This window comes from Rhinatrema bivittatum, chromosome 4, assembly GCF_901001135.1.
Source record: "Rhinatrema bivittatum chromosome 4, aRhiBiv1.1, whole genome shotgun sequence".
NCBI classification, from domain to species: domain Eukaryota; kingdom Metazoa; phylum Chordata; class Amphibia; order Gymnophiona; family Rhinatrematidae; genus Rhinatrema; species Rhinatrema bivittatum.
The window spans coordinates 466,485,707-466,510,595 of NC_042618.1; the positions used below are offsets into that span (position 1 = coordinate 466,485,707).

General features: G+C 43.1%; 1 protein-coding gene across 1 annotated transcript in view; it reads right to left on the bottom strand.

Moving 5' to 3' along the window:
- The window catches only part of TBC1D15 (TBC1 domain family member 15), a 185,972-nt gene that overhangs the window by 54,083 nt on the left and 107,000 nt on the right, over window positions 1-24,889 (bottom strand). Inside the window, exons 7-10 of the mRNA XM_029597175.1 lie at window positions 23,593-23,790; window positions 20,866-20,994; window positions 1,626-1,729; window positions 998-1,092 (exon numbers count right to left, since the gene is read on the bottom strand). Of these exons, the coding sequence (XP_029453035.1) occupies window positions 998-1,092; window positions 1,626-1,729; window positions 20,866-20,994; window positions 23,593-23,790 (526 nt within the window). The remainder of the gene's footprint in view (window positions 1-997; window positions 1,093-1,625; window positions 1,730-20,865; window positions 20,995-23,592; window positions 23,791-24,889) is intronic.

The window sequence follows — 24,889 nt, forward strand, 5'->3', positions numbered from 1 at the left end:
ACTTCAAGTTTTACCGAGTTTCCTAATCGCTCTCAGTTACATTCAGTAAGGCCTGGGACTCATTTTTTCTTAAGGAAAAAATCTTTAGCTAAGTGCATATGAAATTTCCCCTTAAGGCAAAAACATTTTTTTTAAATATATTATATGTGTGTAGATGAAAAATCTTCAATGAATTATATGGCAATTTGTGATAAGCATTAAAATTCAATTTTTTTTTTGTGTGTTTTCAATCTATATTTTGCCACTAAGCTTCATGAGTTTCAATTTAATACCATAGAGGACATGGTATAAGGTGCACTAGGCAGCGAGCATGGTTTAACTTTTCTGTGCAGAAAGCATATTTTGTGCACATAAATCATTTTATACACAGAAAACATTATTTGTGCACATAAACTATGTTTTCTGCAGATAAATCATGTTTTGCTCTGCACTAAGCCTTTTCTTTGCACACATTTTCTGATTTTTGTGCATTTCTTAAAGTCTCAGTGCACTAACATACCATTAGCTTAATGCATGGGGAGTTAAAAAAAAAAACCCAAAAAAACTTTAGCTTGTGTGTGTGGAAATTGTGTGATGAATTTTCAGCATACAGCATACTCAACTAATTACATCGCCCTGAAAGTTTATGCTTGCTTTTAAAGATGGACAGATGTTATTATAGGCTTAAACACCACTGCACAAACATATAAATAACTGTTGCATAGAATCTGATTTTCAACCTTGAAGGAGCTGCAGAAACAAAAATCGCATTTCATGACCTCTTCACTGTCTGCTAATCTAAAACCAGAAGAGTTTATATTTTGACAGGTCACTAGCTGTGTCATTTAAACTAATACCCAATCTAGTAATATTCTGCCAACAATACGATTTTAACTTCTAAGCCCAGTCCTGATAGGTTGTCGTATGTTTGCATCTTATCCTATCCTGACACTACACTCTGAAGAGAAGAGTTCTGCTAACCACACCACTTACTTATAGCATACATACAAGCAAATACCTATAAGACTTCTATAATCTCGTAATCTGGAATTTCGTTTCTCTTGTTCTTCGCTGACTGATTTCCATTGAAGTTTCATTCTGAAGTATTCATCTCTAAAAGAAGATCAAATTATTTCAAAGTCAATAGGGCACAGCTGTGTCTTTCAATTTGATGATTTCTAGGGTGGGATCAAACCAACTGCTCAAACCAGACACATGTTACAAGCTGAGTAGAGCAGAAAAGGGAAGCATTAAGGTGTGTGCACAATTTTATTCAAATAACCCACGGGACTTCTGCCACTGAATATTTTGGCATAAGGTTATCCAGCTAACTTTAGGACAGCTTTTTTTCTGACCAGATTTAAGTGCATTACTTTATCTGGCCAGCGCTGTGGGTGTAAAGTTTAACTGCACGTGCCTCCAGCCCTACCTTTTTTTATGTGGGTAGATTCTATGTGCATGCGTTACCAGTATGACATTTACCTGTCGAGTGGGGGCAGAATTTCAACCCCCAAGATCCGTCTGACTTACTCCCAAAGGAGGGGAGTCTAAGAAAATGCATCTTTAATTGTTCTGTCTGAAAATATTTTAATGTCAGAAAGTGTCAAATCTGCTCCAGTTTCTGCAATATAATACCTTATACGTACGTTTTTCTTTTCTGCAAATTGCTTCTTTCTTCCTTTGTACTGTCCCAAGGGAAATAGCCCAAAAGGAATTTCCAGACTTCTTTCCTCAGAGAATGGCAAAGTCCCTAATGGGGGGAAAAACCCCTACAAGTCAGAGAAGATTTACAATAATAAACACTCCTGGGATGGGATAAAGTAACAAGGAGCGGACAGAAAACCTGAAACTTCAAACAGCAGAGCTAGTAGTGCTTCTTTCATGGAGCTTGAAATCCTAGGATCACCAATTTTTTACAATAGGCTGTGGTCTTCTCTGAATGCAAGAAGGGTGGACAATAAGTGCTTTTAAAGAAATACATACACATTTCACCTTACAAGGTAAAAATAATACATATCTTCATCAGTCACTTTAAAAACGGTGCACCCAGAAACCACTCCTCTCTTGTAACTTTTTCCTATTCCATTGCTCCAGGCAGCCCCATCATACAGTGCATCATCGGGGACGCAGGCAAAAACGGAGCATAAGTCAAGAAAGCCTTAGATACGTACAGAGGAGTCTAGTTGCAAAGATGTGAAAAGACAGTGTGTGTGTGGGGGGGGGGGGGGGGGGGGGGGGGGGGGGAGTCCATGGCACCACAAAACGAAAAACCGGCAGACTAGATGAACTTTATCTGCCATCACAGCATAGGTTTCTAGGAGGGTAGCTGGAAGTGCAACACTTGGAACAAGACAGAAAATGTAATACTTGGGAAACCAGAACTAATATAATCACAAGAAGAATAACCCAAGAGGCCACAAATCTTTCTGGAGTCTAAAAAACTATGCAACCATGAAGAGTTTTATACCTCTAAGGCTCTCCAGCAATGTAAAAATGCTCTACGCACTCATGAGTATGCGTTCAAACCCAGCTGACGATGCTGAAATGTTGCTTTAAAATTGCTGTTTAATAAAATGAAGAACATTTTCCAAAATTATTTTGCACTCTTCTTTCATGTAACTGGAGAAAAGCAACAACCTTCCTGTGTACAACCTTTCACATACCCTGAGATTATCTGTTCATCCTTTATGAAACAACAAATTTAATGAACCAAAGAAGCAAACTTAATTAAAAGAAGCAGTACTTGCAAATTATTTTTAGATAATTCAGTTGGAAATTAAAACACACAAACTCATTAAGCTTCTCCCCTCTCACACTCCGATTTCCTTCCCCAGGGCTACCTAAATGATGCAGAGTCTGCACCAAAAGCCCTATAAAGTGGGACTTAAGGACCTGAATAGGTCTACAGCAGAGAGCAGGAGGATATGATAGAGGCATTCAAATTCGTGAAAGTTACAATACCCAGGAGGCACGAAAGGGAGTTCTAGAATAAGAGGCTCCTATGGGGTAGACTTGAGAGTAGCAAAAGGAAATATTTCTGCAGAGATCCTTAAGCAGCCTCAAGTGAGGGGTGCAGAGGCTAAAACAGTAACATAATTCAAAAAAAAGCAAGGTGCGAGGCAGAGGATCTTGGGTAGGCTCTATGAAACTGCAAAAGAAATGAGCCGTCCTGATCTGCTTTCATCTCCACGCTATGTGATCTCAGAACTTTGCTCACTATTCCCGTCACTATGAATCTAATAGGGTCATTCATCAAAATGTGATTAACACATGCGATAATCGTGTGAATGCACATTTTTTGAAGGGGCGGGATTGGGGAGGGGTTTGGGTGAGATTAATTAAAAATGAGGGGCCATATCTCATGCTATCGCATGGTTTTAACGCCAGAAATAACGACATCCTTTTTTCCTGGCGTTAAGCTGTGCTATATGCCCGAACGGCGGTAACACAATTTGCGATAAAGATTGCAAATTGCATTTTGACCATTTCTGGGCTTGGGGAGGGGGAGAGGGAGTGGAGTGAAGAGAGCCTCTGGAGAGGCCTTCACTGTATTCAACTATTTATATCTCTATAGGAGGACCAGCTAATAGCTCGAAGTGAGGTGTTGGTGGTGGTTTAGGAGCCAGTTTTACATACAGAATGAGATGTATGAACAGCACAGTACACCTCAGTAAAGATATGACCTCATTTGGAGTGAGGAAAGTCTCACAATTTTGAGATTTTTCCTATGTTCTCTCGCCCTAGCTTGATAGTACCTTGCTATAGAGTCCGAGATGTACTGTGTTGTTCATACGTCCCACTCTGCATGTAAAACTGGCCCCTAAACCCTAATCTACCCCCAACACCTCACCTCGAGCTATTAGCTGGCCCTCCTATACAGAGATATACATAGATGACTACTATGAAGGCCTTATAAATAGGTGCACTCTTTCTCTCTCTCTCTGTCTCTCTTCCCCCCATCCCCACCCCCAAATAGTAATAGGGACCTGTCTGGGCAGTTCGCGAGCTGCGAAATTGAAGTATCGCAAGGTACGAAAACTTTACCGCACCCCGCGATACTACCTATGTGAAGTGCAATGTTAGCGCGCGGTGCGGTAATTCTAAAATTACCATAAATGCACCCCTTTTTCTTACCATGGATCTTATCCATGTATTATTATAGCATTTTGATTAATCTAGGGCTAACTTAATTGTGTTTTTGCTGTCTCTTGCCTCTTCAGAACCCCCAAGCAGGCATCACAATAAATTGCTAAAGAACAGCTTCAGGGAAGGAGGGAGGTTATGCACCTACAATAAAAGGTTCATATCTTTTGCGAGAGGAAGTGACTTCATCTCCAGAGATGGCAGCCTAACCAGAAGGCTCCTGAAGGATGTGCAATAAAAGCAGAATAAAGCAGCAACTCCATGCTTTGGGCCTACTCCTAGAGCAAGATTTCGGTGGGTGAGTGCTCCGAGAGCATGGGGACCCACAGGAAATAAAACACTTTTTCGAGCAAAATGGAGGAGCAGGAAAGCATGCGAGCAGGTCACAAGCCACCCGGGAGCAGGCCTCGTCAGATTCGGAGGCAGACAAGTGTGGCGGGTAGGAAAATCGGGAGCAGAAGAGCAGGCACTCATTCGAGCGGAGCTGAAGGGATGGTTCTGTGATCTTTATAAGAACATCCTCAGTACAAAAATGAAATAATGGAGCTGATGTCAGAGCTGAAAGGAGAGGTTAGCAAAAATTGGAGGGCGCATGCATGAGGTAGAGCAAACACTGGGAGAACAAGTGTTGCAGATCAGTGAGTTGCATAATGCTTCCTCCTCATTAAACAGAGTGCTTGGAGAATCTCTCTAGGGGCCATAATATCCAAATTCAAGGGGGGGGGGGGTGCCGTAGGAAGGAGAGTATGAGGTTGTCATACTGGTGACGCAGCAAATCAGTAAAGATATTCTGAATATGAATAATTCAGAGGAGCAGGAGGATGGAGGAATCGCAGTCAAAAGGAAGTACTGGATGTTGGGTCATCAACAGGACCTGGGGAAATCTCCCCAGGGACATGGTGGCATGCTTGAAAGATTGTCAATACCACAATCAATGCTTGGTGATAATATTTAACTTAGATGTTCACTGAACATCTAAGTTACGCCGTCATCTAAGGAACGCCGTCAGGAAGAGCGTGAGACGGAGGCTTCACTGAACATCTAAGTTACACTGAACATCTAAGGAACGCCGTCAGGAAGAGCGTGAGACGGAGGCTTCACTGAACATCTAAGTTACACTGAACATCTAAGGAACGCCGTCAGGAAGAGCGTGAGACGGAGGCTTGTTTGAGCACCGGTAAAATAAAAAATTAATGGACAGAGAGTTGGATTCTTGGCAAAAAGAAAAAGGATATGAATGAACCCTGATGAAGACATTTTCATGTCGAAACTTGCGCAAGTCGGGATTAATTCAAGACTTTCTAAAGCTAAGTACAGAACATCTATTTCTGACGGTTTGCATGAATAACCAGTAGTACGTTTGTACAGAGAGAAGAGGATGGAAACAAATCAATAATAACTAAAGGACTAAAAAGTGATATTTACTGAAATTCAATTTTCAAAGATTTTTAAACATAATTTGTTAAAATAAAAAAAAAAATGGAGGTTGGAGGATGTGTTTATGATTAAAGCGTTAAAGGCACCAAGGGGGTTGCCGTATACATTATATGAAACCATTCCCATCTCCAAAAAAAATTTTTTTAATTAAATAAAAAATTGAGTTGAATTTCAGTGAACATCTAAGTTAAATATTATCACCAAGAATTGATTGTGGTACAGAAGTTTTATACTTGGTGTAGAAACTCTGTTGTGGATTAAGTGAAAGATTGTCAAGTCAAGGAGAAAATTATTTCTAAAGCCAAGGCACAAGGCACCTTTACTTGCAAAGGACACAAACTGCACATCTACTGCGATCTGGTGCCAGCAATTTTGAAACGGAGGGCAGAGATGAAAGATATTACTATGAGCTGAGAAAAGAAAACATCCCTTCTAGATGGCTTTTTCCTTTCGGTACACTGTTTACAGCGAGTGGAACCAGTTGCAGGGCCTAAATTACAGATGAGGCTGTCAATGCGATGCGGAAGGCAGGCCTAGACGTGGCAGAACTGATACAGATGGCTCCTAAGAGGTCAGCGGGAATATCCTCTACCGTGCAGCAAGTTTTTTTCTCATTGGCAAAGAGTGGCAGGGAAGAAACATAATAAGACCTGGGCTCTCTATGTGTGGGATAGAATGCCCATGATATGGATGGTAACAGCACAGCAATTCTTCTGAGTTGGTTATATGGTTGAATATGTTTAATAAAGTGTGTTAACTGGTTGTGGCATATCTGGGAGGTGGGGGTCAATCCTCTTTAGGGTTTCTGCTGGATGGCAGATATGGGATTAGAGACAGATTATGCTAGTGTGTGTGTGGGGGGGGGGGGGAATTTGGATAAGGGGGGCTTGGGAGTTGGGGGGGGGGCCAAGGAACATTTCGTCAGGAGATGATCCATTTAGGAAGGGAAGGATGGAGGAGGATAGGAAACAGAGTGACAAGGAGTGGAGGGCTTTGGAAGAGGAAAAGTTTAAAAAAAAAGACAACTAAGAAACTAGTATCTTTGAATGTTCGTAGCTTGAATATACCTATTAAGAGGCAACTTTTGTTTAAAGAACTAAAAAAGCAGACATTGCTTTTATTCAAGAGACACTTCAGAAAGTGGGATGAAAAACAGATTATACTCACATTTTTTTAAGGATAATCATGTGAGAATAAGAAATGCAAAGGAGTGGGGATTCTTCTGAGTAAATCCCTCAATGTTTCAGTATAGGAAACACATAAGGATGGGAACGGTAATATTTCTAATTCTAAATTGCAATATTGAGGGAGTGGAGATATCTCTGGCTAATATTTATGCTCTGAATCAGGATCAGGGACAATTTTTTTGATTCCTTGGATGAATCATTGGTGGGGCTGTCAAAGGAACTGGTCATTTTAGGAGGGACTGTAATCTAACTGTCCATCCATCTTTAGATAATTCTTCTCCTGCAATACAAACAAAGAAGAGACAGAGCTAAATTACTAAAATTAACAGAGATGATGGGGATAGTGATTAGCTGGAGGGTATTAAACCCTTCTGAGTGCACTTGCTACTCCTCACCAAATACGTCATATTCCAGGATAGATCTATGTTCCACCAGTTTGGTTTGAAAGCTTGTGGGAGTGGGTATGGAACCTTGGACCTGGATGGATCACTCAAAAAATTCATCCCATGTCAGTCACAGAAATACTGGCGACTGAATGACGCTTTATTATGGGATGAGGCTTTTGGTAAGAAAGGAGAACAAGAAATTTAAGATATATTTAGCAAATGACGACACCGGAGATGTCAGTGAGGCTATATCATGGGATGTCTTAAAATGTGTTTTAAGAGGGAAATTAATCATGTGGGCGTCACAAGATCAAAACCTTAAGCAAAAGGAAGCTGAGAGTTTAAGAAAAACAATAGTAAACTTGGAAAAATTGCATAAGCAAAGAGGCTCCCAGATTATCTTAGCTCATTTGGAAACAATGAGAAATCAGTTAAAATTGTTGTTACATCATATCAGCCATCAGTTGATGCAGGTAAAACAAATGTATTTCAAATATGAGAATAAGGCATCTAAGATTTTGGCCTCTAAGTTAAAGAAGCAGGTGGCACAAAGTACAAACACAAGTACAAATACAAGGGATAAGGAAGGGCATCTATTGTATGATGCTAATAAAATAATGCAGAGTTTCAGGGAATTATCATCGGGACCTTTATTTGGGGGAAAAGAACATTACTGAAATGGAAACTGAGAAGTACTTAGCGGATATAGAGCTCCCTTGTTTTAACACTGGAACAGCAAAATATGTTAAATAGGGTAATCACAGAATGTGAAATATTCCTGGGCTGGATGGATATACAGCATTTTGTGAATTGTCTAGAAGAACCCTTGCAGACAATGTTCAATAGCTTCTTAGAAGAGGGAATACTACCTACCTCAGTGCATATGACAGGCATTAACTTTTGCCAAAGGAGGTAGAGAGAAGACTATATGTGGGTCATACAGAGCAATCTCGTTGCTCACCATCGATGCAAAAATACTAGCAGATCGCTTGGCCAGGGTTATGCCATATTTAGTATATGAAGATCAGTCTGGCTTTATAATAAGGAGTACCACCTCAGATAATATACGAAGGGTACTGAACCTGATATGGGCATTAGAAGAATTAGATCAAGCATTCGACAGGGTCTATTGGGACATTTGTACAAAATTTTAGAGAAGTGTGGGATAAGAACCCATTTTTGTATGTGGAGATCCTCAGATGCCTTCATGTTAGAGAGGGGTACACATCAGGAGTGTATCTTATCGCCACTTATTTTCTCTGATAATGAAGCCTTTGGCAGAAAATGTTTGATGGTGTGGAGATATTCAGAGGATCAAAATAAGGCAGACAGACTATAAAATCTCAATGTTTGCAGATGATGTGCTTTTTACACTGTCTAGCCCTATTGACATCTTTTCCAATTTTGGTGGCAGAGCTGTCACAATATGGTCAGATGTCCAGATTCGGAAATATTAAATATATCTCTACAGGTGGAGCTAGCAAAGAGGTTACAAGAAAGCTTCCCTTACAAATGGACACAAAAATAAGAAAATTGGTTCTTACCTGTTAATTTTCATTCCTATAGTACCAAGGATCAGTCCAGAGAAGTGGGTGGTGCATCCCTACCAGCAGGTGGAGTCAGAGAGCAAAACTTTGGGAACTGCCATATATACAAGAATGCCACCTGCAGTCCCTCAGTATTGAACTGTACCCAAGCCAAACAACCAATACTAACGGGCGAAGGGGCGACCAAAAACCACTGTCCCCCACTTCGCCCCATGGAAAAAAAGTTAGAAAAAAACTGCTCCAACAATCGTATTCTGCAAAAAAAAGGAGCTCTATGAAAAACTAGGCAAAATATAGCCAACACAGTCTTTCGGTAACTGAAGTAAGGGGTGGGCCTCTGGACTGATCCTTGGTACTATAGGAACGAAAATTAGCAGGTAAGAACCAATTTTCTTTTCCCTATACGTACAAGGACCAGTCCAGAGAAGTGGGATGTACCCAAGCCACCCTACACTGGGCGGGAACCCGAAAGACCCTTGCGTAGAACACTTGCACCGAAGGACGCCTCATCAGAGGCCTTAACGTCCAAGCGATAATGCTTAGTAAATGTGTGCAAAGAGGACCACATCGCCGCCCGGCAGATCTCCTGAGGTGATAGCAACTGACACTCCGCCCAAGAAGTAGCCTGAGCCCTAGTGGAATGAGCTCGGAGACCCAAAGGCACTTGGCGGCCGCAGACCAAGTATGCCGAAGTAATAGTCTCTTTAATCCATTGAGAAATGGATTAAATTATTATTTTGATATGTTCATTATTAAATTATTATTTCGATATGTTCCATGTAAACCGCCTCCCCGGCGATAGTTATCTCTGTTAAATGTGAACCGGAGTGATATGTATTGTATACAGGAACTTCCGGTATATAAAAACCAAAAATAAATAAATAAATAAATGGTCGATTTAGACGCCTTGTCCCCTTTCTTTGCACCCCTGAAAAGAATGAACAAAGGATCGCAGCGTCTGAAGTCATTGGTAACCTTTAGATAACGCAATAAGACCCGACTCACGTCCAAAAGAAGAAGATCCTTGTCCTGAGGCGACCCCCTGGAACCCTGCGGGAACCCTGGAAGCACCACTGTCTGATTAACATGAAAGGCCAAAACCACCTTAGGAACAAAGGAAGGAACCATGTGAAATGTCACCCTATTGTCATGAATCCGCAAAAAAGGGTCACGGCACAACAGGGCCTGCAATTCAGAAATCCGACGCACCGAGCAAATGGCCATCAAGAACACAGTCTTCAAGGTGACATCTTTCAGGGAAGCTGTGCATAGTGGTTCGAAAGGAGCGCCACAGAGCACATGCAATACGAGATTTAAACTCCAATCTGGACACACCGCACAGATGGGAGATCGTAAATGTTTGACCCCCTTGAGAAATCGAACAATATCAGAGTGTGCTACAAGTGAACCACCAGCAAACTTTTCCCACAAGGCTCCCAAGGCCGCTACCTGGACCCGAAAAGAATTGAATGCCAAACCCTTTTTGAGCCCCTGTTGCAGAAAATCCAGTACCAGAGAGACATCGACCGTTAACGGATCGCAAGAGCGCTGATGACACCAGTCTCAAAGAGCCTCCATACCCTCACATAGGCCAGGGACGTGGACGGATGTCTTGCCTGCAATAAAGTGGAAATAACTTGTTCAGAATAACCACTCAATTGTAAACGTCGCCTCTCAAAAGCCAAGCTGCGAGACAGAAGCGATCCTCCTGATTCGAAAAGATGGTGCCTTGACGAAGTAGATGCTGTAGATGAGCCAGTTGCAAAGGACCCTCTAGAGTCAAGCGAATCAGATCCGCGAACCATGGGCAGCGTGGCCATTCTGGAGCCACAAGCACTACCCTTCCAGGATGAAGTTCTATGCGACGAAGAAGCCGACCGATGAGAGGCCAGGGGGGAAAGGCATACAACACAATCCCCGTTGGCCAGGGGCACACCAGAGCGTCGAGACCGACTGAGCCTTCTTCTTTTCAACGGTTGAAGAAGCACTCTGTCTTCGCATTCTCCCGCGTTGCCATCAGATCCAACTGTGGGACCCCCCCATTTGGCACAAATGTGGTTCCACGCTTCAGGAGACAGTTCCCACTCTCCCGGGTCAAGTTGTCGCCTGCAGAGAAAATCCGCCTGCACGTTGTCCACGCCTATGACATGCGACGCAGCAATTCCCCTGAGATGACGCTCCACCCAAGTGAACAGAAAACGTGCTTCGAGCGCCACCGTGGGACTTCTCATCCCGCCCTGTCGGTTGACGTAAGCCACAGTCGTTGCATTGTCTGAAAACACTTGAACTATGCGTCCCTGAATCCAGGGTAGAAACGCTTGTAGGGCAAGATGTACCGCTCTTGTCTCGAGATGAGTGATGGACCACGAGCCCTCTGTTGGAGACCAAAGCCCTTGGGCGGATCTGGTGTCGCACACAGCTCCCCAACCTGACAGACTCGAATCGGTGGGTTCAAATCCACCCCCTTCTCCAGATTGTCACGCGAAAGCCACCATGACAGACTGGCTCTGGACTCTGGAAGCAGAGACAAGGGTAGGTGGAACTGCTCCGACACCAGATTCCACCGTGACAACAGACGCTGTAGCGGTCATAAGTGGGCGAACGCCCACAGAACCAAGTCCAAGGTGGTCGCCATGGATCCCAGCACTTGCAGATGATGCCATACAGTGGGTGTTTGTCTGAGAAGAAGTGCCTGTATTTGGCTCTGCAACCTGGCTACCCGTTCCGACGCCAGAAAGACTCTGCCTTGCAAGGTATCAAACCGGGCTCCCAAATAGGTCAGCTCTTGGGTGGGTTCCAGGTGACTCTTTTGAACATTGATGGCCCAGCCAAGCGATCTCAAAGTGAACATCACCATGTGAACCGATCTTTTGCAGTCCTCCTGGGTCTTGGCGCGAATCAGCCAGTCGTCCAGGTATGGATGGACCAGGATCCCCTCCTTGCGAAGGAAGGCTGCTACCAACACCATGACTTTGGTGAAAGTTCGAGGAGCCGTCGCCAGACCAAATGGAAGGGCCTGAAACTGGAAGTGTTGCCCCAAGACCTTGAAGCGTAGAAACCGCTGGTGACATAGCCATATCGGAATATGCAGATAAGCCTCCGTAAGATCCAGGATGCAAGGAACTCCCCCATCCGAATGGCAGCCAGTACCGTCCACAGGTTTTCCAGGCGAAAATGAGAGATTCGGAGACAACATAGGTCTAGGATGGGGCGAAACGTGCCCTCCTTTTTGGGAACCACAAAGTAAACTAAGTAACTTCCCCGATCCTTTTCCGTCTCCGGAACCGGAACAATGGCCTGTAGCTGGATCAGGCGCTGCAGGGTCTCCCGTACCGCTTCTTGCTTGCTGCGTGAGGCCACACAGGACTCCACGAACACCTCCCACACGGGACGTGAAAACTCTAGAGCGTAGCCTTCTCTGATCACCTCCAGGACCCAACGGTCTGAGGTGATTCTTGCCCATTCCGCGTAAAAGCTGGACAATCTGCCCCCGACAGCTTCGACGACGGAATGGGGACTTGTGGCTTCATTGAGAGGGTTTACTACCTCCTGTCCCGAGGTGTCCAGAATCCCGGCCGGGTCGACGACCCCCTCGAAAGGACTGTTGCCGTCCTGAGGTCCGCTTAGACGTGGAAGGCGAGGAATACCTGCCGGAACGAAATTAGCGTGAATCCCGAAAACGCAGCTGCGAAGGAAACACCTTTCTGGTGGGCCTTTTATCTTCCGGCAACTTATGCCCCTTAGATTCTCCGAGTAGCTTCACCAACTGCTCCAGTTCCTCACCGAACAGGAGCTTACCCTTAAAGGGGAGGTTACACAGCTAAGATTTTGAACACAAATCCGCTGACCAATTGCGCAGCCACAGCAGTCTGCGTGCAGTCACCACAGAAACCATGCTGCGCGCTGACGTTCACACTAGGTCGTAAAGCGCATCCGCTACATATGCGATGCCCACCTCCAAACGAGCGCCCTCCAAGATGGCACCACTGCCAGCTCCTAAAGTGGCGTTAGAGGCCTGAACCCAGCACAACACGCCCTCTGCATAAGGCTGGCGCAGATTGTGGCAAGAAGACTCAATGCAGCCACTTCAAAGACTCACTTCAACTGGATCTCCAGCTTACGGTCCTGCATATCCTTTAAAGCAGCAGCACCCGTTACCGGAATAGTGGCCTTCTTTGTCACGGCCGAAACCGCCGCATCCACCTTTGGAATTTTCAGAAGATCCAAGACATCCGTTGAAAGAGGATAGAGCTTGGCCATAGCTCTGCCCACCTTGATCCCCATGTCCGGTGCGTCCCACTCGCGGGTCAACAGCTTGCGAACCTTTTTAGGCAGTGGAAAGGACAAAGTGGGCCCCCATATTCCGTCAAGGACCGGATTAACCCCATCACTGTCAGATTCTTCCTGAGAGATCTTAAGCCCCAGAACATCGAACACTTGGGGAATAAGGGGTTGTAGTTCCTCCCGCTTAAAAAGGCGGACCACGCTAGGATTATCCCCTTCTGTGGGTGGCAAATCATCGTCATCTTGATCAGGGTCCCCAAGATCAGGAACTGAATCCGGAACCTGAGCCGAACCCGGGTATGGAAGTCCGGAGGGTGAGGGCGGGGTCTGCGGCCCCTGGGGACCATCACTTCCCCCGCGGGCCTGCTGTTCCTCGAGTCGACCCTTCTTGAGTGGCGGCTCGGAAAGACCCACTGACTGAGTTTGCCTCCTGAAGCCCGCCTGCTTTCTGGCCAGGAAAGCCTGGTGCATCAACAAGAAACTCCAGCGAAAACCCCTCTGGGTTTCCATCTGCCAGAATAGGATCCTGAGGAGCCGGTTCACCCAGTCCCCCAGTGCTGTTCTCTGCCACAAGGGCTAAGACTGGAGGGGATCCCTCCTCCCTTGAGCCTCGGCCCGGGGGATGGGCTCAGGGCCAGACGAACTCTCCATCCCTAGGAGTAGGATAAGGGAGGGAAAACAAAACTAAAGTCTGTCTTTGCACCCACACGGCTTACAGACCGCGGAGAGAAAGTAAGGGCCCCTTGAAAAAACCGCACAGCCACACAGTCCAGGAGCTGAGGGGAGGAACGAAAAAGAAATAGAAAAAATGGCGCGCTGCCGGCGGTCCGATACCAGGAAGGAGCAAGCCCGCAATAACTTCCCCCCACCGGAGCTGAAGAAAAAAAATGCACGCCAAAACTGAGGCAGGAGAAAAAAATGCCGACAGGCCCATTGCAACAGGCCACGCTGCCGAGCACAGTGAGCCGCGCCAAAAACTGGCCAAAAACTTCAGAGCAACCCGGAGCCCCGAGAGTAGAGGGAAAGGGGACCGGAGGGCTGCCAAACACTCCGTAGTGCCTGCAAGGCTGGCTGTCCCAACCAGACTCCTTACCTCAGCCGAAACCCACAGAGGAAGTCTCATTCAGTTTTTTGGGGTTTTTTTAAACTTTACTGAGTCCTGTAGAGCAGAGAGGGTCAAAGGAGCAGCTTTGGGGGAGCAGCCTCGGAGGTGAGTAACCAGAAGCCCCTGGGTCTTCACACTCCGAGTGGTGACAGACGAAACCCAGACGGAAGAAACCAACCCCCCAGATGTCCGGCTTCGACTAAGGGATGGCCCATGAAGGTTCCTAACACCTCAGGAAGCAATATTGATCCGGAACTGCAACCATAGTATCCCATGCATGGAAATTATTAGATATGCTATTCAAGTTCTGCTAAACTTGTCTAAGGAAATCCGTAGTATAGCAAAAGCTATTGATCGTATTTGCAGTATATTTAAACTCACAGCTCGCAAGCATATAAAATGGATGCAGAGAGAACATTTTCTAAGCAAATGAACACATTTGTTAATGGCAATTTCTTTGTTCAAGCATCTCCTATGTGGACAAGAGTAGCTTCAAAGAATGAACTGAAGACTTCAAAATAAGCGCAGGACATGGAGCATCCCATAGGCATGCATTTATCAACATAAAACATGCTCCGAAACTTGAATCCCAGCAATGGAAAACTAGATGGGTGTACTGGCAGCAGCCGAAATGCCGATTCAATGTCAGTCTTTGCCATAACTGCCGCTTCTCCGTACTTTCTCAAAAGCATGATGGTGGAGTCAAATGAAGCGTACTGTACAGAACATTCTTCCTGTGGCAGGTGATCATTAACAGAGTCCCAGCGGGAACGATAGGTTTTGTATTATTATTATTTTGTATTATTATTATTTTGTATTTGTCCTACTAAATTTGTTTTTAAATTATGCCTGTATGATTGTAAACCGCCTAGACGGACATGTAAATACCTTAATGCGCTGTATATAAAAAAACTTAAATAAATAAAAATCCTGAAGAAAAAACCCGGAATTAAGAGAAAAAAAACCTAACTAAACTGAAAAATGAACTAAGACTGCAGGTGCCTCTCTTCCAGCTGCTGGAGTCAGAGAAATACTGAGGGACTGCAGGTGGCACTCTTGTATATATGGCAGTGCCCACAGTTTTGCTATGACTCCACTTGCTGGTAGGGATGCACAACCCACTTCTCTGGACTGATCCTTGTACGTATAGGGAAATACTTGGGAGTGCTGAATATCACCCGTCATCCTCAATTAGCCCATCTGAACTATTCTCCTTTAGTAAATGATTTGATGTTAGATTTACAAAATTGGGGCAGGGCTAATCTACACATCTTGGTTTGGGAGGACAGTGGTGTTAAAGATGAATGCATTACCTCACTTGTGCTACCTGTTTCGAGTCCTTCCTATACCTACTCCCAAGGAAATTTTGAAGAAAATTCAAAGGAAATTCTCAGAATTTATTTGGCAGCAGAAGTCACCCAGGATTTACCTACAATGTTATGTATATACCACTGGGATGAGAAAGCTTGGCGGGTCCCTGAATGTTGAACGATATTATAAGGTGGCCCAGGTTAGAGCAATATTGGAGTGGCATAAGGTAAACATGTGGAAAGAATGGGTAAATATTGAACAATGGTTTTTAGATGAAACTCCACTTTGTGCTTGCTCTTGGTTACCATGGGCCAAGAAATAGGTAGGAAAATTTGTAATCCCTACACGAAATGGACTCTGTCAGTTTGAGAGTCCTTAAAGAGTAAAATAACTTCTTGGGGAAATTATGCACCATTAATGACAATTCGATAGAACCTGGAATTTGTAGCAAGCATGGAAAACATACAATTTAAAAAATGGGCAATGCAAGGACTTGCTCGAATTGTTTATCTGTTAAACCCACAGGGATGGGTGATCTTCCCTGACCTGAAGGCTAAATTCAATTTAGATGAAGGAGATCATTTTGCATATCTGCAAATCAGAAATTATATTAATCAGCGGATTGGTAAATAATGGATGGGAAAGGGACATTCGGTTTTTGAAAGTTACTGTACGAAGGGGTTGCCTCTTAAGGGGTTTATTCAAAAAATGTATAAAGTTTTTAGTTTGTCTCGTTAAACATGAGAAAGAGCTGGGAAAAGATTTTGAATGCACAGTGGATGAAGAAATTTGGGAGATCAGGGGGCGAACAGCAAAGACCTCTATATCGATACAACTAGCAGAAAATGTGGTGAAGCTATATTTGCGATAGTATTATATTCCAGCCCGGTTGAAACAAACGTTTATTATTGTCTCTGATAACTGTTGGAGGGCTTGTGGGGAGAAGGGAACCTTGGCATATATTTGGTGGGGGTGTCCTGTGATAGTAACATATTGGGATACGATATTAAAATTGATCACAGACAAAGTTTACATTGGACAAAGACCCAAAGGTATTTCTGTTTTCAGCAGTGGTAGAGGGAATGCCAACGACGACTGTCAAAATAACATCTCAGATTTTGTTGGCAGTGCACTATGAAATAGCAGTGCACTGGAAAATACAAGATCCACCTAGAAAGATGGCAGTATACAAAGGACTTTTATACATATACCAGAGAAACTCACGGCGATACACAGGAACAATACGAGTAATTTAAAGAGACATCGGAGCTTGTTCAGGCCTGGGACAAGGACTTCTGTGACAGTTTCCTGGCTGATAGAGGGGAAGGAGAAGAAAGAAGAAATGGGTGAGAGGGCACAGTTGGGGGAAGGATGGTTCTGTTTGTCTTTATTGGTGCGTAATCGGAACAAAGCCCAGTTTGGGCTAGTTGCGTTATAATATCCTTAATAAAATATTTAAATTGAAAAAAAAAAAGATTCACATCTTTCATTCTAAAAAGTGTACACACATAAATCATAAGATACACTTGGGTAAGAAAGAAAGGAGACTTGGGAATAACTCCAAAGGCAGCAGCAACAGTACCAAGAAACAGATAAGTTGCTATTTTTATGAATCTAGTTAGAATAGTTTCTCTAAGATGATTAAATAGTGAATATCAGGTCAAAAAAGAATGACTATTAATGTGTGTGTATATTTATGAAAAATTCAACAGTGTACAGTCTTTTAAAGTGACAATTTAATTTAGAATAATAATTTATTTATATTCTGCCTGATACTTGAAAGCACATTATATTCAGGTACTGCACATTTTTCCCTTTAGTCTGTACAATGGAACATCCTTTGTAACTTCGTTTCCTTAATGATTCTGTCTGAGATAAAGCAAGTTTGTTCACCGTAAATGCTGTGAATTAGCAATGACATGTGGCACTAAATGGACCTCTCTCTCATAGCTAGTAGAGCTTTTGCTCTACTGAGCATGTGCAAGAATTCCCATTCAAGCGTTGCCTTGTGAACCCCCTCTGCCTATTTAAGAGCTAGCCCTAAGCTAGGTAGTCAACTTTCCAAGGAGGTGGGTAGGTATTTAGCATGACTAATTCATCCTGCCATCTATGGAAAACACCATTTACACTGAGCAAACTTGCTTTTTCTGTTAAGCAGGGCTAAATTAACCATGACATATGGAGAGCCCCAAGCTGAAGGTTGCCTCGGAGTATTTATTGAATATGTAACTAACATCCTCCCCCCTCAGTGGAGAGTGGATTACTGGATGAACAGGCTACACAAACTGCTTGGGATGTAAAGGTGTATCTTTACTACCGTTGCTTGGGATGTAAAGGGGTAGTGAAGACATTTGCAGCTTTGCAAATGTCTTCAAGGGGTACAGATAGATGAGCAATTGATGGTGGTCAAAAACTTTGTCCAGGTTGGGGCTGAACTGCTTGTGTAGCTTTGGGTCGATGACGCTTACACTGTCTAGGATAAGACAGAAGTTGCTGGTTTGCGGAAGTAAAGGCAACATCCGGTAATGATGGAACTGCTGGAAGGGACATCTCTGGAAATATGATCTTTTAGAAGCATGGTAAGGACATCTTACTGATGGCTGCTGTTCTGGTCCCACAAAGGACTGGACTGCTACATTTTGTTCGTTAATTTGCGCCAGTGTTTCCTGAGCTTTTCTCCGAAGAGGTTGCTGCTGAAGCATGGGACATCATCTGACTTTTCATGGACATCATCATGAAGGCTTCTAGCTCTCAACTAGGCCATGTGATGTGCTCTGATGGAGGCTGAGGAGGAACAAGTGGTGGTATCAAATGCTTCACAGATGGAACAAATAAGATGGCATATACATTCTTCAACATCAAAAGTGGTTGATTATATACGATTCCATTCTCAAGAAGAAAAAAAGTTTCAGTTTTTGTATACAATCATATAACTATTGTACCATACAGAACTGATGGACAGAAATCCTTGCATTTAGCATGGAGCTTTGCAACATCTTTTTGCCAAAATTGTCTAGGAGTCTGGAATCTTTTCCAGACTAGATATTTTGAGTAAATCCTTGTTTTCTTTGCTTTCCTTAAAGTAGATTCTACCACAACTGATTGATAGGGTAGTTGTAGAATTCCAAAACCAGATGATTTTTACACCCTGTGTTTAAGGTCAAGTTTCTTTGCTACTGGGGAGCAAGTAACAGGATTTTCCCCACATTCTTATTTGTAATTCTTACAGGATTTGATGGTCTGGTGGTCCCAGAATTTGAAGACAACTCAAAACATTTATGCAAGAGTCTTTGTCCTTTCACATGGGTAATCACAGAGCTTTTCCTACATTGTCCAGAAACTTGGACTAGGAAGTTCTTTCGAGGAAGATAAGTGTTCTAGAAGTTCTGAAAGGGGATCAGAAGGTATTCCCTGTTGAGCCTTCTTCAGAGTCTGGAGGGAGGGAATACTAATCCAGGACTCCAATGATGACGACAACTGAGGAGGGTTCATTGGTCATCTCAGAGGCATGTATCCTCTGAAGGACTAGAATGTGCTGCTTTGAGGTTGGATGGCACCCTCCTTGTCTCTACCTAAAGAGGTAAAGAAATCTTTCACTACCACTGCTACTTGGTCAACTGGCTGACTTGCCCTCTGACACGGTATAGGTGGTGGAACATCTTCTTCAGAAACTAGGACCTGTATATCCTCTGGACTCTAAAATTTGAGTTGGAGATCTGTTAGAAATGAGAGGCACTAGAGGGAAAATGGGACCTGATATTGCAAGTCGAAATCCTGCCCAGTAATTTCTTCAGGGAGATTGCTCTGGTAATTTACAGGGGTAAAAGAATATCTCCTCTTGCTCCTACGTATAACCGTGTGCGTAGATGTGTGGTCTGATGCATTTCAGAAGGCAAAGGTGTTGAAGACTGATTTTGCAAAGCCTGGTGTGTGGAATTTATGCTTCAGCAGCACCAGTGGAATATTGTGCTTTAATGGCACCAGTGAAGTCTTATGCTTCATCGATGTGATGGCACCGACGGCACCAAATGCAACAGCAACAATGGCACCCTATGTGGTGATGGCGATGCAGCGATGGTGCCGGTGCTGCTCCGTGTGTCGACGTTTATACATCTTGTATCAGCAGTCCCTATGAACGCGAGGTTTTATGCTTTTTCGGTGTAGAGTACTCCAAGTGTTCTGTGAAGGGTTGCCTCCTTTTCTTTGATGTGTGCAGGCTGTGTCTAGTCAACCCTGAGGATTTGGCCTGCTCTGTCTACAAGGGAGATAGTTTGGAGGAGCTCTTGCACAACTCGTTTCCAGTGAAGCAAATGAGACTGTTTTTGGATGAGGAACAACGTTGGTTTCTGCGAGCCTTATGGAGTTCCTGCATTTTATAGGCACTCGCTTTCTACATCTATAGGGACATTCGTCCACAGTTGTAACAAGTAGCACGGTCAGGGTCAGGACCAAGACAACGGTAGTAAAGATCATGTCCATCTATAATGGACAATTCTCTGCCACAAATCTGATCTTTAAATTCACTTACTCTGTGTCTTTTTTCTTTACTAATATTATAAGAAAAAAAATCTTCTTATCCTCTTTTTACTTTTTTTAATGGTAGCACTGAAAAGTGCTGTTTGGGGTGGCTGTGGAGGCAGCGAGACCACCTTTTAGATAGAAAACTTTAGATATAACACAATAAAATAGAGAAAGAGAGAGAGGTTCACAGTCGTGCTGGTGCTTGGTCAAAAACAGACTGAGGGACTCATAAGACAATGCCAGAGTGGGACTTCCCACACATACTCAGAGCAAAAGCTGTACTAGCTATGTGAGAGAGGTCTGTTCAGTGCCACCAGATGACATGTCATGTCTATTTCAGCCCTGCTTATGAAGGGAAAAAAAATTCTTCCTCATCCTCTTCTTTTAACATTTGAAAAGATGTAAAAAAATGTACTCATTTTTAACAAATGAATTTCCTGATGCTATATGGGTTCCATTAAAGAAACAATATAAACATTTAATGGGATTTACTTAAAATTGGTGCATTAATATACCAATTTTAATGCAGTATTCACAAAATAATTAAATTCAAAATATGCTGGACCAGTTTTAATGCAAGAAGTTCACTATACTTCTGAAGATGTAGCTACATTTCTGCATTAATGATTCTATGTTAACATTTGTGCTATTTAATGCTTGTATGACTTCCCCAAGGTAATAAGAACATAAGAAGAACATAAGATGAAGTAATTAGCATGGCTTTGCACATTACTATCATAAATTTGCAGGTTAATGCCGATTTATTGCAAGCATTTAACATGTTAATTTTTGTGTTAATGTTAACAAGCTTTAGCAAATAGATCCATTGTACTGATCATTTTTCAAATTGTGTCATGGAAAGTCAACAAAAATCAGTTTTCATCAAATTAGTTTTCTGAGAATATTTAGGCCTTTTAAACGAGGCCACTTTTCAAAAGAAGAAGGATTAGCAAGATGTAAATTACCCCTTTGAATATAATTTTCCTCATATGGTCAACATTCAAGATCCTCCCTTCGGAATCCATATTCTGAGTCCACTCTTTAACCGATACTGGCTCCCTCCGACGAACTGCAGGGCGATCTCCTAAATCAATCTAAAAATACATGATGTGTGTTAAATGAACTTCTGCAAAGTATCCATGGTGCTTCTGGTTCTTTTCTAACCTGCCAAATTGAACTAATTATTACTGCAAGAGGTTTAATGAAACTCTTGCAAAATGACATTCCTATCTATAATGAGGAAACACTGAATGCAAAACTGCACAAGAGCCATACCAATGGTGTTAATTTTACCTTACAAGCAAGCTGCATCCAATTTATCTCTGAAAAACTTTTCAAATACTTTCAAAATAACCTACAAAATACAAGGCCTACATTTTTTTTTAAATCATACTTTTATCCCATCCACAGTAAGATTTTTTTTTACAATGACTTTAAAGAAAAATGTTACAAGTGTGCTTAAAACTAATAAAACTGAAGGCAAATTTATTTTAAAAAACAAAACAAAAAAACCCCTTTAATTTCATATTTTGCCTCAGTTCCTCTCACTTGGACATATACTATGAAAAAAAGAGGCACTGGTATTTGTATCTCCTTAACTGTTACAGGCAAGATAATTTTCAAAGCTGCTTACCTGCCTAAAAAGTCCTGCTGTAAACCGCACCCCTCTCCCCCAACCTGAAAAACAGGGTATAGATGGGACGGAGGGAGGTCGGAGAGGCAAAGTATATGCAGGGCTTTCATTCTGAAAAATGCCATGCACACCTTTTCACCTGCTTCAAAGCTGGGGCACAAGCATGTGATAAAATGGCAGCCCTGTTCGGTGGACAGCTGCATTCTCAAAGGGAGGGCCTGCATGGGGTTTCCCTTTGAAAATGGACTTGCAGGCCCATCGGGATAATGTCTCCATGGGTGTGAAAGTCCCACAGCCAGTCTTAAGATGCCCCATAATCAATCTGAGCATGCATTAAACCAGGAGTGTCAAACTTTCGGTTTGTGATGCCTTTATCACTGCTGCTGAGTCACCTGGGGGCTAGTAGCAACAGCAGCAGAAGAGGAAAGCGTACAGACTCAGCTGACGCATGCTCCCAAGGCTCTGCCTCCTATACAGAAAGCCAGAAAAGAGCGGGACTACCACGGGGCCTGGGAGTGCACATCGGCTCAGCCCCCAGCCCACGCTCCTTCACAACCAGGACCAAGACTGACCCACTTCCCCCCTTCCCCCTCCACTTGGTAGGAAGTGGGAAGGAGAGTCGAAATGTGCACAGGGTTAGTAGGGGGTGGTGGGGAAACTCTGCCCACATTGGGGGGGGGGGGGGGGGGGAAGGCTAGAGAGAGAGGGCACACCGAGTTGTTTTTTTTGTTTTTTGTTTTTTTTAACTTAAATGAATCTTGTGGCAGACAGCTTTCACATCTATTGTATTAAGAAAATATCTACAAACAAATCATGACTCTGAAGTGATCCTCATTGCTACAGAATGCAGAACTCTAAAGGAACCAGGAGATCAGGATTTAAATCCTGCTTCTTTTGAATGACCTCGGGATCAGTTTTCAGTGGATCTAGCCATCTAACTAGGGAGATTTATGGCTAGCTCCCTCGAGGGAGAAGTTCCCCTCCTCTCAGCAGCTACATTTTGATACTGACAATAATGGACAGTAGGAGGTTAAAGTTAGCCGATGACCCCTGGTGGGCAAATGGCAGGCTTAAATCTCAGCAACCAAATTCTGAATGCCTCAATTTATGAAATTTTCTGCTGAACATTCAATGAAGGTCCTAAGCTAAGTTTTAGCTGACAATGCACCCATGTATCCCCTTGGCTTTAGCTCCTCAATTATACAGTAAACCTTTCGGGAGAGGGACTTGTACCTGTGTGTAATCTATTGTAAAGTTCCCTTATTTGGGAAGCTATATAAATGTTGAAATAAAATAAAAACATGACGGCAGGAGCTGATCTCACGAGACAACAGGTGGTGAATGATTTTAGGAATCACCCTCAATAGCAATCAATTCTTAATATGATGCAGCCTGAGTATTAAGTAATCTCTAGCCGAAATCTTGAGCAAACACCTCCTGTAAGCAGCCTCAGACACACAGGTCTCACCTTTACAATGCAGGTTATTTCTGGAGGACTGCTTTAAGCACTGCTCTGATTTCAGGACACAGTAATACAACAGGCTGCAGAGTTTCTGAAATCTGTGGACATAGGACTATACAGAATTTTCATAGGATCATACAGAGAACAATCAGCCCAGAATGCAACAGGGCCTACCATAGCCCTCATGTTGCTGTTCACTACTGCAGACTTGAAATCTGCCTATTGAGGGATGTCTGGTACCATTTTTATTGTACAGTGCTAGTCGTGCTACAGAAGAATAAAAACCCAAGGTGTGCTAGGAAGACACCGTTAATTCCCTGATGGCATTCTAGCCCACAGCTCCTGGAGCTGCTTCCTGATAAGGGCCCTGGAAAGGATTAAAAGGGAATCCCAGCAGGATAACATTAAAAATAAACTCCTGGGTTAGGAAGTCAATTACATTTTTTTTTTTTTTTTACAGTTTTATAACACCCTTCTTTGTGGGTGCAGGGCTCCAGTTTCATCATGTCCCAGGGGCTCTTCAGCACAACCACCTTTTGAGTCAGCTGTAGTGAAGCCCTGTTTTTGGATTCCAACAGCAGAGCTCTGTGACCTTACCCGTGTAATAACTTCGAATCCCGGTTCTTCTTGTTGATTTATTTTCAGCCCCGGAATAGCATCACTAAGAAAATCTGCCATTTCTTGTGGAGGTCGGTGTTGATTTAAGGTATCGCTTCCTCGAAAAGTATCAAAAATATAATTTGTAACTTTGGAGAACCCTATCAAAGTAGCTACATAGGGATCCTTTTTCAACTTCTGTACACAAGCAGAAAAAAAACAAAATTTATACAATAAACTGGCTATCTACAGTCAACTTAACATGTAAAAGTAATAAGCAAAAAAAAAATCAATGAGGGGATAGGGAGACGTCATAAACCACAAGTTCAAATTTTCAGTAATTTATGGTGTTGTTGGAAACTGGAGAAGGTAAAACAAAATATTATACGATAAATGGTTTTCAATTTCTTAATACTAATTCTAGGATATTCTCCACCATTATCTATCATAGTAATAAAGTATTGTTGGTAGAAAAAAGACCAAACAGTCCATCCAGTCTGCCTAGTAAACTTGCAATGGCATCAACTGCCGCTCCGTGCAGCTTACCCCCACGTGTCTGTTAAGGGTAGTAACTGCCGCTCCGTGCAGCTTACCCCCACGTGTCTGTTAAGGGTAGTAACTGCCGCTCCTTGCAGGTTACCCCCATGCCTTTTGTTAAGGGTAGTAACTGCCGCTCCATGCGGATTACCCCCATGCCTTCTGTTAAGGGTAGTAACTGCCACTCCACGCAGGGAACCCCCATGCCTTATGTTAAGAATAGTATACTGGGCAAAAGCAAACAAGGCAGGCAGAGTAAACAGCGCACACATGTAGGAAACGTACAACAACGAGATAATGTGTGGCAAACAATCTACTGGTCAATATCTTTTAGAAATGTAAAAAGTTTTTAATTATCCATACAATCACCAATATTGTATATACTTTTCAAACCTACAATCACAGACACATAATCATAATACACACAAGGACCCCGACACGGCCGTGTTTCGCATCAGGGGCTGCATCAGGGGGACCAAAACTTCTGTAAGTCTTGAAAGTTAGAACGTCACAATGCAGGAGACCAAAGGATGACCGTATGTAATTGAGGTAACCTGCTGGAACGCTTAACACAAGTGTTGAGATTCAAATTGTATCGCACAGCGCATCCATGGAAAATCACGTAACAAGTATCTGAGCCGCGGGTCGGCGGGATCACCCGCGGTATTTAGCAGCACTAAGCGGGTGTTTAGTCAAAAACAAGACGTTTCTAATTTTAATTTTAAGCTGGAGGCATGATTTCAAACACTGAGCTTATTAT